General features: G+C 41.4%; 1 protein-coding gene and 1 non-coding gene across 2 annotated transcripts; both read left to right on the top strand.

Moving 5' to 3' along the window:
- Positions 1-1,423: 1,423 nt before the first annotated feature.
- LOC112259751 (transcription cofactor HES-6) lies at positions 1,424-7,461 on the top strand. The gene is made up of 4 exons (XM_024434378.2): positions 1,424-4,099; positions 4,558-4,653; positions 4,768-4,840; positions 6,202-7,461. Exons 1-4 carry the CDS (start codon positions 4,028-4,030, stop codon positions 6,825-6,827), a joined length of 867 nt encoding a protein of 288 aa, XP_024290146.1. The 5' UTR covers positions 1,424-4,027; the 3' UTR covers positions 6,828-7,461.
- A 305-nt stretch (positions 7,462-7,766) lies between these two features.
- On the top strand, positions 7,767-7,848 carry trnal-aag. Its single transcript has one exon. It is a non-coding gene; the product is annotated as a tRNA-Leu (tRNA).
- The last annotated feature ends 7,367 nt before the right edge of the window (positions 7,849-15,215 follow it).

Here is a 15,215-nt window from a genome sequence, read left to right on the forward strand (position 1 = left end):
ATACTTATGTCATTCAATAAAATGCAAATGAATTACTTAATCATACAATGTGATTTTCTGGATTTTTGTTTTAGATTCAGTCTCTCACAGTTGAAGTGTACCTATGATAAAAATGACAGACCTCTACATGCTTTGTAAGTACGAAAACCTGCAAAATCGGCAGTGTATCAAATACTTGTTCTCCCCACTGTATGTGGAATTGACAAGGCAACTCAAAGGGACAGGATGTACAAGATGATAGAGTGTTAACTTAAGATGGTGTTAAAGTTAAGAAATCATAATTCAGCGACAAGACATCAACGATGTCAAAAACAAACCCCATGAATGCAATGAACACTATATTGCCATTCTCTTGAATTATACATTTTACACTGAGTAAGCTCGTTTGTAAGTGACTAGTTCAAAGTTGTATCAAATGTGTTTTCTAAAAGTTTGCTTGGTGTAGATACAGTACATCTTTATCAAGCTTCAAATGTTTCTGTTCCTGGTTATTTTTCACATTCTTTTACTAAAATATCTCAAAGCTGACCATACACAGTCACAACAATCTCGAAGCAGAATGTCTACACAATCTGTGGTTTCAATGTCAAAATAGGATTTTTATAATGCGGCATAAAGTGTTTCTGACACTCCCTACCCCCCCATTCCATCCCCCACACCAACCCACTACTTCCTCTCTCTGGTATCACTGTTGCCTCTGAGCAATACCACTTCCTGTGGGCTCCTGCCCTCAGTGGTAAATAGACAGATGCAAATTTTGAGTCATCATTGTGTATATTATTATTACATAAATTAATTATAGTATATTCATTAATATTATCAAAATGAATACCACAAATAAATCAATAATAACTTAAAGGTAGACAGCGATATGGCGTAGAAAGTAATCATATTAGTGGGTTAATTTACGTGACGCAAAGCCATGCACACATACTGTGTGTGACTGTGTGAGAGCTGAAGTCTTGCACCTCGCTCATCTCATTATCTGTTTGTGGCAATGCCATTTCACTGAGTTTAAGATACTTTGTGTGTGCACGCGTGTGTGAGTGTGAGTGCTTGCGTACAGTACCAGTCAAAAGTTTGGACACACCTACTCATTCCAGGGTTTTTCTTTATTTGTACTATTTTCTACATTGTAGAATAATAGTGAAGACATCAGAACTATATGGAATCATGTAGTAACCCAAAAAATTATAAACAAATCAAAATATATTTTCTATTTGAGATTCTTCAAAGTAGCCACTCTTTGCCTGGATTATGGCTTTGCTCACTCTTGGCATTCTCTCAACCAGCTTCATGAGGTAGTCACCTGGTATGCATTTCAATTAACATGTGTGCCTTGTTAAAAGTTAATTTGTGGAATTTCTTTCCTTCTTAATGCGTTTGAGTTGTGTTTTGACAAGGTAGGGGTGGTATACAGAAGACAGCCATATTTGGCAAAAGACCAAGTCCATATTGTGTGTGTGTGTGTGTGTGTGTGTGTGTGTGTGTGTGCGCATGTGCGTGTATTTACAGATTGAGGTTGTTAGCGTTTAAGAAACAGGCCTAGGCCTGTGTGACAGTGTGTGGGTGTGAGATTGCAGAACAGTAGTTTCTTCTTCAAGTTATAACCACAGTCAACCGTTGCCTTTGTGAAATGAAACACTGCAAGATAATTACAGATGTTGTGCAAATTACCATAACATACATATCAGTCCCATGTCAATAATAACTCTGCACTGTGACAAAATGTTCCTGTTTTTGACCACTATGAGTGGTTGATTATTTTGGGATTCTTACAAGCAGAGCATAGCCTGGTCTCAGATGTGTATGCTTTATAGCCAGCTCCTTTGACTATACATCAGAGGACCTAGCTAAAGCACAAACTGATAAGAGACCAGAGCTAAGACGACTGCACCACCTGTAGCAGCTCATCTTAATCATTTTGTGTGAGAAAACACTTCATTGGATCTTTAGGACTTTTCCCATGTGTTTTGTCTACAAATCTAAATCTTCAACTTTTCTCTCAAGAGAGTTGTAGTTAATCACACACAATCACAAGGCAGTCATATCCAGGGCAGTCCGTTAGAGTAGTTTATCAGTTGCATGACAGCGCTATTGAGGTCAAGACATGGGGCTAAAAAAAGGACTGCAGTGCGTGAAAATGTGTTTTGTGTGAACTGAGGACAGAAAAGGGGTAGCTGTACAAAAAAATAGAGAAGTGTGTGTGTGCGTGCGCTTGAGCGTGCGCATGTGTGTGTGTGCGTGCATGTGTGTATTAGGCATCTCAATATGTCTGTGGGGTTGAATCTGGCCTTCACTATTTAACTGTTGCTCCCACCCCCATCTCTCCACTGCTGAGAAAAGTTGAAGAAGTCACCAACACACTCTGCAAACAACAGACACAGAGGGATACCCGGAACATTGAAACTAGGACAGACTACCACAACTATTCTTATTGTGACATCTAGGCCAAGAAACAAATACTTGAGTAAAGTGACATAATTTCTGAACCAAATCGTTGTCAATCTATCAATCAAAATCAAGAGACTATAGCCTGTCAAACAAACTAAGACATAAAACCCTTCCCCCAACCGCCTTGGACATTGATCAGGTGCAGGAGTGAGCTAGAGCGAAGGGAAAAAAACAACTTTGGATTTTATGGTCTTAAGATAGGCGTGAAGGCTTTAGCACCTGGACCATTATTCTGCTAACTGGGGGTCATTACAGCTGGACTATAGGGCAGAAAGGAAAGAGCTAAAGAGACAACATGCTCCACTGGAGTGTGTCCATCCACCAGATAAAAAGGGGGAGAATAATAAGCTGGAGTGAGGAGGGGTTGGTAGCTAAAAGAAGTGCAGGAAATCGGGGCGGGACAGGGAGAAGGGACAAAGCTAATAGTTTGAGGATTTTGGAGTTTGAAAATAAAGGTTGTGGGGGAGATCTCTTTAGCTGCTATTGTTGTGTGACTTTTTCCACCCTGTCTAACTTACTTTTTTTGGTTGTGGGGAGATCTATTTTGTGTTTGAGTGCTGAAAAGTCTGAAGGGAGGAGGGGCATGGGGAGTTTAATTGCTGTAGATTCATGTTTGTATGAATTAATACATTTTCTAAACAGTCTGATTCATTTTATTACAGATTAAGTAGCCTATCCACTGTTATTGAAGTGTTGTTTATTGACGCTTGAGGTATAGGCCAGGCCTATTGGTTTTATTTCAATTGAGCGGCATAAAGCCTGAATAAGTGATACACTTTATCACCATGTCAAATGTCATTTTCAGCTGTCATCAACACTGTGGAAACGCCAACCGGATGCTTCACATTGATGCATTTAGTGAAATATCTGGCTCATTGTTCTATCTGTGGTAGCAGTATGCAAATGAACGGCTCTATCGCTGATGCGATTCGGTTCCCGACGTTCAGCAAAAAAAATCAATTCAAAAATAGCCATTCCTTCGTCAACGATCCATTACTATTCCCGGTTGGTTCAACGTAATTTCATTGAAACAACGTTGATTCAACTAGTGTGTGCCCAGTTTTCTAGCTGGCACCATCCATCAATCCATCCAAAACGTCACCTTTTCAAACTCCAGTGCCGTCCGCGCCCGCGCCCCCCTCCTATCTTCCCCATTCTCCCGCTTGACAACAGCGGGGAGAATTGGACCATGTGCCATGAAACGTGCCCACGGCGGGGCTGTGGGAAAGTTCGGGGAAGAGAGAACCCACACATTGTCATGGTAATGTCGGTGGGTCGAGGTGTTGGGGGCGGGAGGCTGTGGTGCTTAACACCCACACGGGGAGAGTACTTTTACTCCTGCTTCTATTCTAATTTATTTCACTCAGTGTTTCTCCATTCGTTACCTAGCCATTAAAACAGTACAAACGGAGTACTGTGTGTGGGTAGCCTTCAACTGCCAGAAGTCAAATATAGCGTCATTTGGTTAATTGCGTGCAAACTGCCCACGGGAGATTTGGACACCGATAGTGTGGACTGTGAAAGTGAGCTATCAGTTGGTCGGCTGGTTTGGTGTGCGCTCTGCAGCGCGAGGATGACGGCCTCCAACATGGAACATGGAGGAAATGCTCCCGAGAAGAATTTTAACGCCAAAGATGAACGAAAGGTAGGCTTGCAATTATCGTGGCCTTTGGTAAAACTGGGTAATACATCAAGGGAAGGGTTGTGCAGGAATTGTTCGAAGTATCCCCCATTAAAATCCTTAATTGCCTGATGCAAATGATGAATGCATGCATATCCCACTGCTACATTTAATAAGATGCATGCATTTATGCAATGTGCAGAGACAGTTGGTAGACTTTGCAAAAGGTTTGGCTGCAGTTTGTTGAATTCTCTTCAACAGGGTCTAGATGCAGACTCATCACTTTATCGTAGTATCAAACGGAGTAACATTTCTCATATTTCATTCCAAAACTAAAATTGAGAGCTTGGGACCATAAGGTTTTACCTACAAAAAGATGATTCTGAGATAATTGGCTTTAAAGTACCAAACCCACATTACCCCAGCTCAAATTATTAATACTTAAACAGAGGTATTAGTTGTAGTGTTGATTTGATTGACAGCTGCGGAAGCCTCTGATAGAGAAGAAGAGGCGGGAGCGAATCAACTGCAGTCTTGAGCAGCTGAAGGGGATCATGGTGGACGCCTATAATCTAGATGTGAGTACGCCCACACATATGCATAGACGCACAATGAGAATATTTTTGATAAACCACAAAACTTTCATACTTTTTGCATTATCTTCTTCCCTATTTAACTCTGACTTCTGTTAGCAATCTAAACTGGAGAAGGCTGATGTACTGGAGGTTACTGTCCAACATATGGAGGGTCTACAAAAGGGTCATGGTAAGCACATACAGACACACACCATCACTTTAATCAACGACAGAATATCGTAGCCCACTTTTAATGCAATATTCTTCCATTGTTCCAAGTTCTAATGGAACATACAGAGCTGGTTGTAAATTATATTCCAGTGATGCATGGGCTAAGGTAAGCATTGGAAACAATAATATGTATAAACCCTAGATTGCTGATGCTAGGTAATTGCCAATGAGAGGCTTTGAAGCCACCGGCCGCCATATTGGTACTCCTCCGAAGGAGCAGTCTATACTGGAATTCTCCAGTGTGTATATATAAGAAGGGACAAAGCTACTCCTGAGTGGCACAGTGGTCTAAAGCACTGCATCTCAGTGCAAGAGGTGTCACTATAGTACCTGTTTTAAATCCAGGCTGTATCACATCCGGCCGTGATTAGGAGTCCCATAGGGCGGTACACAATTAGCCCAGCATCATCCAGATTTGGCCTGAGTAGGCTGTCATTGTAAATAAGAATTTGTTCTTAAATTACTTGCCTATTTAAATAAAAAAAATGTATTTAATTAAGCATGTCTTTGTTGTAGTGGGGACAGAATTTGATAGTCTAAAAATGCTTTTATATATTTAAAAAAAATATATATATATATATAGCTCCAAAATGGATGTGCGGTGGATTCTAAACAGCACCCCTGTTGGTAATCTAGGGTTATTACATATAATTGATTGGAACCCTTATAGTGGGTGGGATTATCATGTGTTGTCAATCATTGACTAATGTCTCCCGATAGGGGTCCTTCACTCCACATATCAATGAGCTCCTATTGGGTAAATTCAGAACCTGTTTGACAGCTCCTGACAAACTGGAATTCAAAGCAAGCCAGGGAATGAGAGAGAACCACCTTCACTACCCTGATCACATTCACCAGTTGATAACTGATTTATTGTATTTGTTATATAAAGTAATACATTTAATTGACGGATATAAATGTGTTCACTCAGCTCACTGCATATACATTAGTGCATAACACCATCATTCCCGGCGATATTGCAACTATGCATTGCAGTGGTGGCTGGAGGGAGGAGCTATAGGAAGCATGCTCATTTGTAATGGCTGAAATGGGATTGATGGACCGGAGTCAATCATGTGGTGTCCAAGCATTTCGCTACAGTCGCATTAACCTCTGCTAACCATGTGTATGTGACCAATAAAATTTGATATGTATGTTTTATACCGTTCCATTAATTCCATTCCAGTCGTTACAATGAGCCCGTCCTCCTATAGCTCATCCGACCAGCCTCCTCTGATGCATTGTAGGACGTACTAAACCTGACTGAGTTGTTCTCACCCCTGACTCACTGCTACTCCCCTGTGGTTCTTCTGTATTTAGGTACTGGCATCCCTGCTGGTCCCAGCGTCGGGTTCCAGTCCCGGCAGCGCTACAGCAGTGGATACATCCAGTGTATGCAGGAGGTCCATAACCTGCTCCTGGGCTGTCCAGACATGGACAAGCCTCTAGGGGCCCAGCTCCTCAATCACCTCCTTAAGTCTCTGCCCCACATCAGCTCAGAGACTGGGCCTGGAAACACTGTTGGCAATGGGCCTAATCGGACCCCAACAAGGCCTATCAGTGGTGCGGTCAATGAGACTCTGATAAGGGCCATTGGTAATTGTAATGGTAGAATTGGTGGTAGTAGTAGTGGTGCTAGTCCCAATTCTGGACCTGGATCCCCTCCCCAGTCTCCGCTTTCACTGCCTTCTGGAGGAGTAGGTCTATTCCGACCTCGCCGTTTACAGATGCATCATGCCTCGCCGCCGTTGACCCTGCCCACAAGATGTTCCCCACTCCATGCCCCCCACAGGCAGGTGCATTCTGGGAGAGATGGGAGGGAGCAGCTGCCTGCCTCCTCCCCTTCTAACTCACCCAACCTCCCCCAGCCAGGGGTGTCTCACCCCGCCCCCCTGCCCCCTTTCTTCGGCCCTGTGGGAGACCCCTCTATGTGGAGGCCTTGGTGAAAGAGGACACACACACACACACACACACACACACACACACACACACATTTCATCACTTTAGGACCCCTGAGTTTTTCCTTACCCTGTGATCTGAGTGAAAAAATGCCCTATTGGCAGCAGACCATCTAGGGCCTGGGGTTTTTCCCAGTCACCTCATGCTGTGATCAGGAAAAACTCAGGGACTCTTTGTTTTTGATCTAATTCCATCTCATGGAATCGCTCAACTCTGTTCCTGGATTGAGTGCCGAAGTCAGGAGATAAAGATCTGGGTGGATCTACAAGTTTCACTTCCTGTCAAATTGAATCCAATATTTTGTGGTGTGATTGACAGATGCATCAGCCCTCTAGGAACATGTCTGTAGTGTTCTGCTATATTAACTGCATTGCCAGCGGTTCTATGGTCTCATTTTTCGTTTAAATGCTTCACATTTTAGACATACAAATATTTGTATTTTTTTATGAGATTGGCCAGAAGTAAGCATTGTTTTTACAATTTTGTGTTTTCCAAGTATTTCGCTGGTGTTCATTTTATGTTTTCAATGTGTAGAAAATGGTCACAGAATGTGGAATTTGTTTTGTCACACACTGATGATAAATTGATTGATTCATTTATTAAACAGATTTCATTATTTGATTCAGATCTAATGTTTGTAATTACAATGAATTGCTTACTTTGGAAATGTTTTCATCCTTGTATATTACAAGAAGATAGTATGTTTCATATTGAAACCGCTAAAATAAAGTGTGTGCTGGATCTTCGTTTTTTCAGAATTGAATAAAACTGCATTAAAACAATAGTAAATGTGAACCATCTTTTGTATGCTGAAGTTATAAATAGCAAATTATATAAAAAACATTATATTGTATGGGTTTTAAAACAATATATGAAAATCGGTCTAAAGAAATACGCTAGTTCCATGAACACAAAAGATAGCGCAGGATAGCGTGGCCGAGCGGTCTAAGGCGCTGGATTAAGGCTCCAGTCTCTTCGGGGGCGTGGGTTCGAATCCCACCGCTGTCAGGTAAACTTTTGACCGAACTTAATTTGGCCTGACCGTAGGAATAACCTTTTACCGAACGCCCCATTGCCAACTGCAAATACCAGTTCGTAGTTTAAATATGCTATAAAACATGTATCTTTTAATCCTTACCGGAAACAGTTGTCACTTGTCGCATAAAATCAATAAATATATATCCGTGATGTCCGCATTGTACATTCGTAAGCTAAAAATATTTCACCACTAGGTGTCACTGTTGCATAATTATTTTTTTAGGAATCCCTGGCTATACTATATATATATATATATATATATATATATATATATATATAGTACCAGTCAAGTTTGGACACCTACTGATTCAAGGGTTTTTCTTTATTTTGACCATTTACTACATTGTTGAATAATAGTGAAGACATCAGAACTATGAAATAACACATGGAATCATGTAGTAACCTAAAAAGTGTTCAAACAAATCAAAATATATTTCATATTTTAGATTCTTGAAAGTAGCCACCCTTTGACTTGTTGACAGCTTTCCACACTCTTGGCATTCTCTCAAACAGCTTCATGAGGTGGAATGCCTTAAAATGAACAAGTGTGCCTCGTTAAAAGTTCATTTGTCAAAAGTTCAATAAAAACAAACAATAAATCATGATAAACAAGATGGGTTGAGAGCTGCAGTTCATTCAGAAAGTATTCAGACCGTTGACTTTTTCCACATTTTGTTACGTTACAGGTTCAATTGTTATTTTCCCTCATCAATCTACACACAATACACCATAATGACAAAGCAAAAACTATTTATAAAAAAATAAACTGAAATATCACATTTACGTAAGTATTCAGACCCTTTACTCAGTACTTTGTTGAAGCATCTTTTGCAATTACAGCCTCGAGTCTTCTTGGGTATGACGCAACAAGCTTGGCACACCTGTATTTGGAGAGTTTCTCCCATTATTCTCTGCAGATCCTCTCAAGCTCCACCAGGTTGGATGGGGAGCATCGCTGCACAGCTATTTTCAGGTCTCTCCAGAGATGTTTGATCGAGTTCAAGTCCGGGCTCTGGCTGGGCCACTCAAGGACACACAGAGACTTGTCCTGAAGCCACTCCTGCGTTGTCTTGGCTGTGTGCTTAGGGACGTTGTCCTGTTGGAAGGTGAACCTTCGCCCCAGTCTGAAGTCCTGAGCACTCTGGAGCAGGTTTTCATTAAGGATCTCTCTGTACTTTGCTCCGTTCATCTTTCCCTCAATCTCAATTGGTCTCCCAGTCCCTGCCGCTGAAAAACATCCCCACAGCATGATGCTGCCAGCACCATGTTTCACCGTAGGGACGGTGCCAGGTTTCGTCCAGACGTGACGCTTGGCAATCAGGCCAAAGAGTTCAATCTTGGTTTCATCCAGTGGAGGCTCCTCATAGGAGGAAGGGGAGGACCATCGTCCTCAGTGAAATTTCATAAAAATAAAAATAGTTCAACATTAAAAAAGTTATCCTTTTTTGATAAAACTTTATTTAATATATTCATATGTCACCAAATCATTTATTAAAATACACTGTTTTGCAATGAACGTCTACAGTAACTTCAACAGCACTGTGGGGTAGCACCATGGTGTAGGTGTCTGGCTACATTGACTTCAATACAAAACCTAGGAGGCCCGTAGGCCTTACATAGACATACATGGTAATTATGACCACTTCCGGAGGACATCCTCCAACCAATCAAAACTTTTGCAGTATGTACTGACATGTTGTCCATCCAATCATAGAATTAGGATCAGAGAACGAACCTAGTGAGTTGTATTGGGATTGTTCATTATGGGGGTTCTATATGTTGAGAAGCTTGGTGACATTGTTGGATAGAGATTAAGAGTGAAAAGTGATAGTTGAGCATTTTTTAAAACATTATTCAAATCAATTTACAGGAGACGGAGGAAGTATATTATACATTGTTTTCTAGTTTTTTTAGCTTCATTTTTGTGTGTAGTTAGTGCAATTTATTTAAATTTGCCTTGCTAACTTCAGTAGCTAGCTAGCTACCAGTGCGAGTGTTCAGTTTTCTCCGCCAGAATGGTACAGTAGAATAACCAATGTTGCCGAAAATGTTGTGGACTTTTTGTTGAAGAACCCCTTTCATTCTCTTGGGTACACGGTGCGAATTAAAAGTGAGGGTCGACCTCTGCCTTAGATCAGTTTCATGAAGAAGGATGAAAAGGTGAAGGCTTTCAATACCAACTGGTATCAAAAGTATAACGTTAGCTGGTTAACATGGAGCCTTTAATCAAGCCGCCTGTATTGCTTGCCTTGCCTGCTTTTTGGAAGGTCTGAGACCTGGTCGAAAGGTGGGTACAGGGACCCGAAGAACACCAATCGTTCCACAGGCAGCATATAAATGCCCACATCAGATTCAAGCTTCAGGGAAAAAGCTGCATCGATCATGACAAAGGTCTGCGTATTCAAACTGCGCAACACAACGAGAAAGAAGAAACAGGGATGTTCTCAAGCGGCTTGTCAACACCACTACGTTTTTGGGCATGCAAGAATTTGCTTTTCGAGGACACTACAAGCGGGTAAATCTTGCCGACAAGGATCGAAATTTCAACAGTCTTTTCTGGGATGTTGAAATCAGTTCCGAATGATTTGATAACTTCCATCGCATCACCCAGCAAAAGATTAAAGTGAGAGGTTTAGGCGCTCAAGTAGGCCCCACTTTCCTCCGGTATTTATTTACAGACAAACAAATTTCATGATATAAATGTTGCAGCAGCCTAGGCTACACCTAAACATTAGAGATCTGACATGCTGTATGGAATGAAAACTAGACCATTTTTCAGTCTGATCAACTGTAGGCTACTAATAAGAGTATATGCATAAAGCCTATGTGAGCTGTCCAGTTGGTCAGGGTAAACTAATTGGTAACGTTATGTATTTATAGTCCATTTGTGTGTCAGGACAAAATGTGAACGTGATCAAATTTGGTAATATATTCAAAATTGGTCTGCCTAGGCTGCCAAAACGTTTTCAATCCAAAATTATTGACTGGAATGAATCAATCAACATAATAGTGATGACAGATGTGAGTTAATTGGTTTATAAGGCCTACAGTTGCATATAACTGCATGATGGAAACATTCATAAAGCAAGCTCAGCCCTGTGAGTAATATTGTCTATCAGTTGTTGTCTCTGTGTCTGGGTAGAGGAAATCCCCCTCCTAATCTAATCTAAATATAATGAATAAGAGCAAGTAAAAGGTTGCTGCAGTTTGAAAGGGTTTTCATCTACCCCGGGGCCAGGAGTTTTTTTCTCAGTTTTTTAAAACTGTGTGACCTGATTACGAAACACTGGTCCCATCATAGCCCTTATAAAACCTTTTTACAACTGATTAATCACTGCCATACCTTATATGGTCCAGAGTTTTCCTTGTTAGGTTAACAGATGAGGAAAAACTCCGGGCCCCAGGGGATAAAAATTGCCCCCTGCTCTGGGACCTATGGTACCACCAGTCTGCTTGTAGTTGTCCGATATCGTCAGGTATGTAGATGATCAGGGTGTTATTCAAGAATGTTTCTTGGGCTACTTTGATGTGTCAAGTGGGCGTGATGCCAACTCTGTGTTTAACTTCCCGGACAAACTTGCTGTTCAAACCTACGATGGCGCAGCTGTAATGGAATGTATCTGCTATTTGTATTTCCAGTTAAGGTATCTTTACTTTTACTCAAGTATGATAATTGGGTACTTTTTCTATCACTGGATACAAAGTTCCTTGACAAACCAAGAAAATAGGAATACAAGGCTTTATCGTTGGGTTTTTAACAGAAATGTTTGGCGATCGACTAGGAATGCCTTGGAGATCAAATCAAAATCAAATCAAATGTATTTATATAGCCCTTCGTACATCAGCTGATATCTCAAAGTGCTGTACAGAAACCCAGCCTAAAACCCCAAACAGCAAGCAATGCAGGTGTAGAAGCACGGTGGCTAGGAAAAACTCCCTAGAAAGGCCAAAACCTAGGAAGAAACCTAGAGAGGAACCAGGCTATGTGGGGTGGCCAGTCCTCTTCTGGCTGTGCCGGGTGGAGATTATAACAGAACATGGCCAAGATGTTCAAATGTTCATAATTGACCAGCATGGTCAAATAATAATAATCACAGGCAGAACAGTTGAAACTGGAGCAGCAGCACGGCCAGGTGGACTGGGAACAGCAAGGAGTCATCATGTCAGGTAGTCCTGAAGCATGGTCCTAGGGCTCAGGTCCTCTGAGAGAGAGAAATAAAGAGAGAAAGAGAATTAGAGAGAGCATACTTAAATTCACACAGGACACCGGATAGGACAGGAGAAGTACTCCAGATATAACAAACTGACCCTAGCCCCCCGACACATAAACTACTGCAGCATAAATACTGGAGGCTGAGACAGGGGGGGTCAGGAGACACTGTGGCCCCATCTGAGGACACCCCCGGACAGGGCCAAACAGGAAGGATATAACCCCACCCACTTTGCCAAAGCACAGCCCCCACACCACTAGAGGGATATCTCTAGTGCCACTTGACTGGTCGAGTAGCAATCTCGACCAGTGAATCGCGATCGTCCGGTTGGTGACCACTGATCTAGGAAGTTGAGTGAAGTTCAATCTTGTGCTTCTCTCTGTGGGTTCAAATAGCCTAATATAATATTAACTCATGCAGAAGCAAGCAGTTGTTGCAGTAAAATGAAACACCAAATATAAATTGTGACTTGGGAAGAGGAGTGGATAAAAGTGATTTATTTATTTCAGCATCTTGAGAGAATTAATGCTTTGTTAGGGACCATCTGTAGAGGTGCTATTTTTATCAGCATCAAAAAAGCTGATAGAATTTCAACCACAAAAAATATGCATCCAAGACAAACCAAAATCTTATCAGAAACATGTTGGGTCATTCTCATAGCTTTTAATTAATTTAAAACCGGTCCTACTGATGTCATTTAGACAATTTTCACAGAAAACTGTTCCCGATTGTTTTTTGTTGTTGTTGCATTTTCTCCCCGGTCCCTAAATGTCTGCTGCAGGAGAGGCAGAGATGAAAGAGAAAGCTTTACCGATGTCAAGTAGCTGGAAAGATTAATTCCACACGACATATTTCCTGTTGAGCAAGGATTTATTTAGTCTTCTAGGGCAACAAGTAATGACAGAAGAGAACCTGCCTGTATCTAATTAGGCGTATAGATAAATTGACTAACACTACCAAAATGTCGGAAATTATAAGCAGAAACATAGACCTATCTAAATTAGGCTTAACAAAACAAAAAAAATCACGCATCTCTGAATGTACAGTGCATTTTCTAAATTTGCGGGTTATGGTCGGATGTGGGCCTCAGAGTGAAAATCTATCACATATACGTAGTTGGGCAGTTGCAGCTCGCCGGCTTTGCATTCATGTTACCTGATGAAATTGTTGTACAATGTGATCTTGTTGCCATCTAATGCACATTCATATGTCATAAATCAGCACTGCAGAGCTCTCCTTTTCTGCCGTGCCTTGATTGTGTTACTGCTGATGATATCTGGAAATGTGCGTGTACACCCTGGCCTATCTACTGCTGATGATATCTGGAAATGTGCGTGTACACCCTGGCCTATCTACTGCTGATGATATCTGGAAATGTGCATGTACACCTTGGCCCATCTACTGTTGTTAGCCCCAAATCTGACTTGTGCTCTCATATTTGCTTCACTGATTTCTGCTCTCGTAAAAGCCTGGGTTTTCTGCACGTTAACACTAGAAGCTTATTACCTAAAATATTTATTTTATTTATTTTTATTTCACCTTTATTTAACCAGCTAGGCTAGTTGAGAACAAGTTCTCATTTACAACTGCGACCTGGCCAAGATAAAGCATAGCAGTGTGAACAGACAACACAGAGTTACACATGGAGTAAACAATTAACAAGTCTACTGTTAACACAGTATCATTTTTTTTATTTTTAAAGAGAGTCTATATACATTGTGTGCAAAAGGCATGAGGAGGTAGGCGAATAATTACAATTTTGCAGATTAACACTGGAGTGATAAATGATCAGATGGTCATGTACAGGTAGAGATACTGGTGTGCAAAATAGCAGAAAAGTAAATAAATATAAACAGTATGGGGATGAGGTAGGTAAATTGGGTGGGCTATTTACCGATGGACTCTGTACAGCTGCAGCAATCGGTTAGCTGCTCAGATAGCAGATGTTTGAAGTTGGTGAGGGAGATAAAAGTCTAAGGAAGAGTGTTTTGAATACTGATGTTAACCTTTCTGGTTATAACCTTTTTTGGCAAGACAGATCTTCCAAAGGTGGGGAAGTGGCAATCTTTACCAAGGATCACCTTCAGTGCTCTGTTGTCTCCACCAAGTCTGTCCCCAAACAATTTTATTTGCTGGTTTTAAGCATTCAACTTTCAAATAGCTCTTTGTTGACTGTTGCTGGGTGTTATCGTCCTCCATCAGCACTGGCCTGTACCCTACCTGCCCTAAGCTCTCTCCTGGCCCCTTGCACAAAGTCTGAATTTGTCCTGCTAGGTGACCTAAACTGGGATATGCTTAAACCACCTGACCAAGTCCTAAAGCAATGGGATTCCCTAAATCTTTCTCAGATTATTCCCAATCGCACAAGGTATGACTCCAAACACCAAGAAAAGGCTACTCTCCTCAATGTTATCCTCACAAATAATCCTGATAGGTATTAGTCTGGTGTTTTCTGTAATGACCTTAGGGTTAACTGTTTTGCAGCCTGTGTTCGTAATGGCTGCTCAGTGACACTACCTGTCCTGATTTGTCATAGGCGCTTGCTAGAAAATTTTAATGAGAAAGTCTTCCTTCATGAACTGGCCTCTGTAAAATGGTATAGAATCAGCTTGATCGCCTCTATCTAAGACGCTTGGACCTTCTTTTTTGATATTCTCAGTGGTATTGTTAACAAACACGCCCCCATAAAGAAAATGAGAATTAAAAACAGGTTCAGCCCCTGGTTCAACAGTGATCTTGCAGAGTTACTCCACTTCAGGAATTGCATTTGGGTTCGGTACACGCATACTCAGGCTGACTGGCTCTCGTTCAGGCAAATGAGAAATAAATGCACTCAGGCTAGCTGGAAGGCCAAAGTTAGTTACTTTAAGGAGAAGTTCTCGCTCTGTGTGTCTAAACCCAAGAAGTTCTGGAAACAGTTAAATACCTGAAGAATAAACCCTCCTCTTCACAGCTGCCCATGTCCCTTAATGTTGATGATGTGGTTGTTACTGACAAGAAGCACATGGTTGAGATTTTTAAATCACCACTGGGCAACCGTCTGGGCAACCTTCTAATTGGGTGACTGTAGTCTAATCAGGTGCTCTGGGGTCTTGGGAGAGCCTTGCCACTTTGATATGGCCATTT

The sequence above is a fragment of the Oncorhynchus tshawytscha genome, linkage group LG10 (genome assembly GCF_018296145.1).
Source record: "Oncorhynchus tshawytscha isolate Ot180627B linkage group LG10, Otsh_v2.0, whole genome shotgun sequence".
Taxonomy (NCBI): Eukaryota; Metazoa; Chordata; class Actinopteri; order Salmoniformes; family Salmonidae; genus Oncorhynchus; species Oncorhynchus tshawytscha.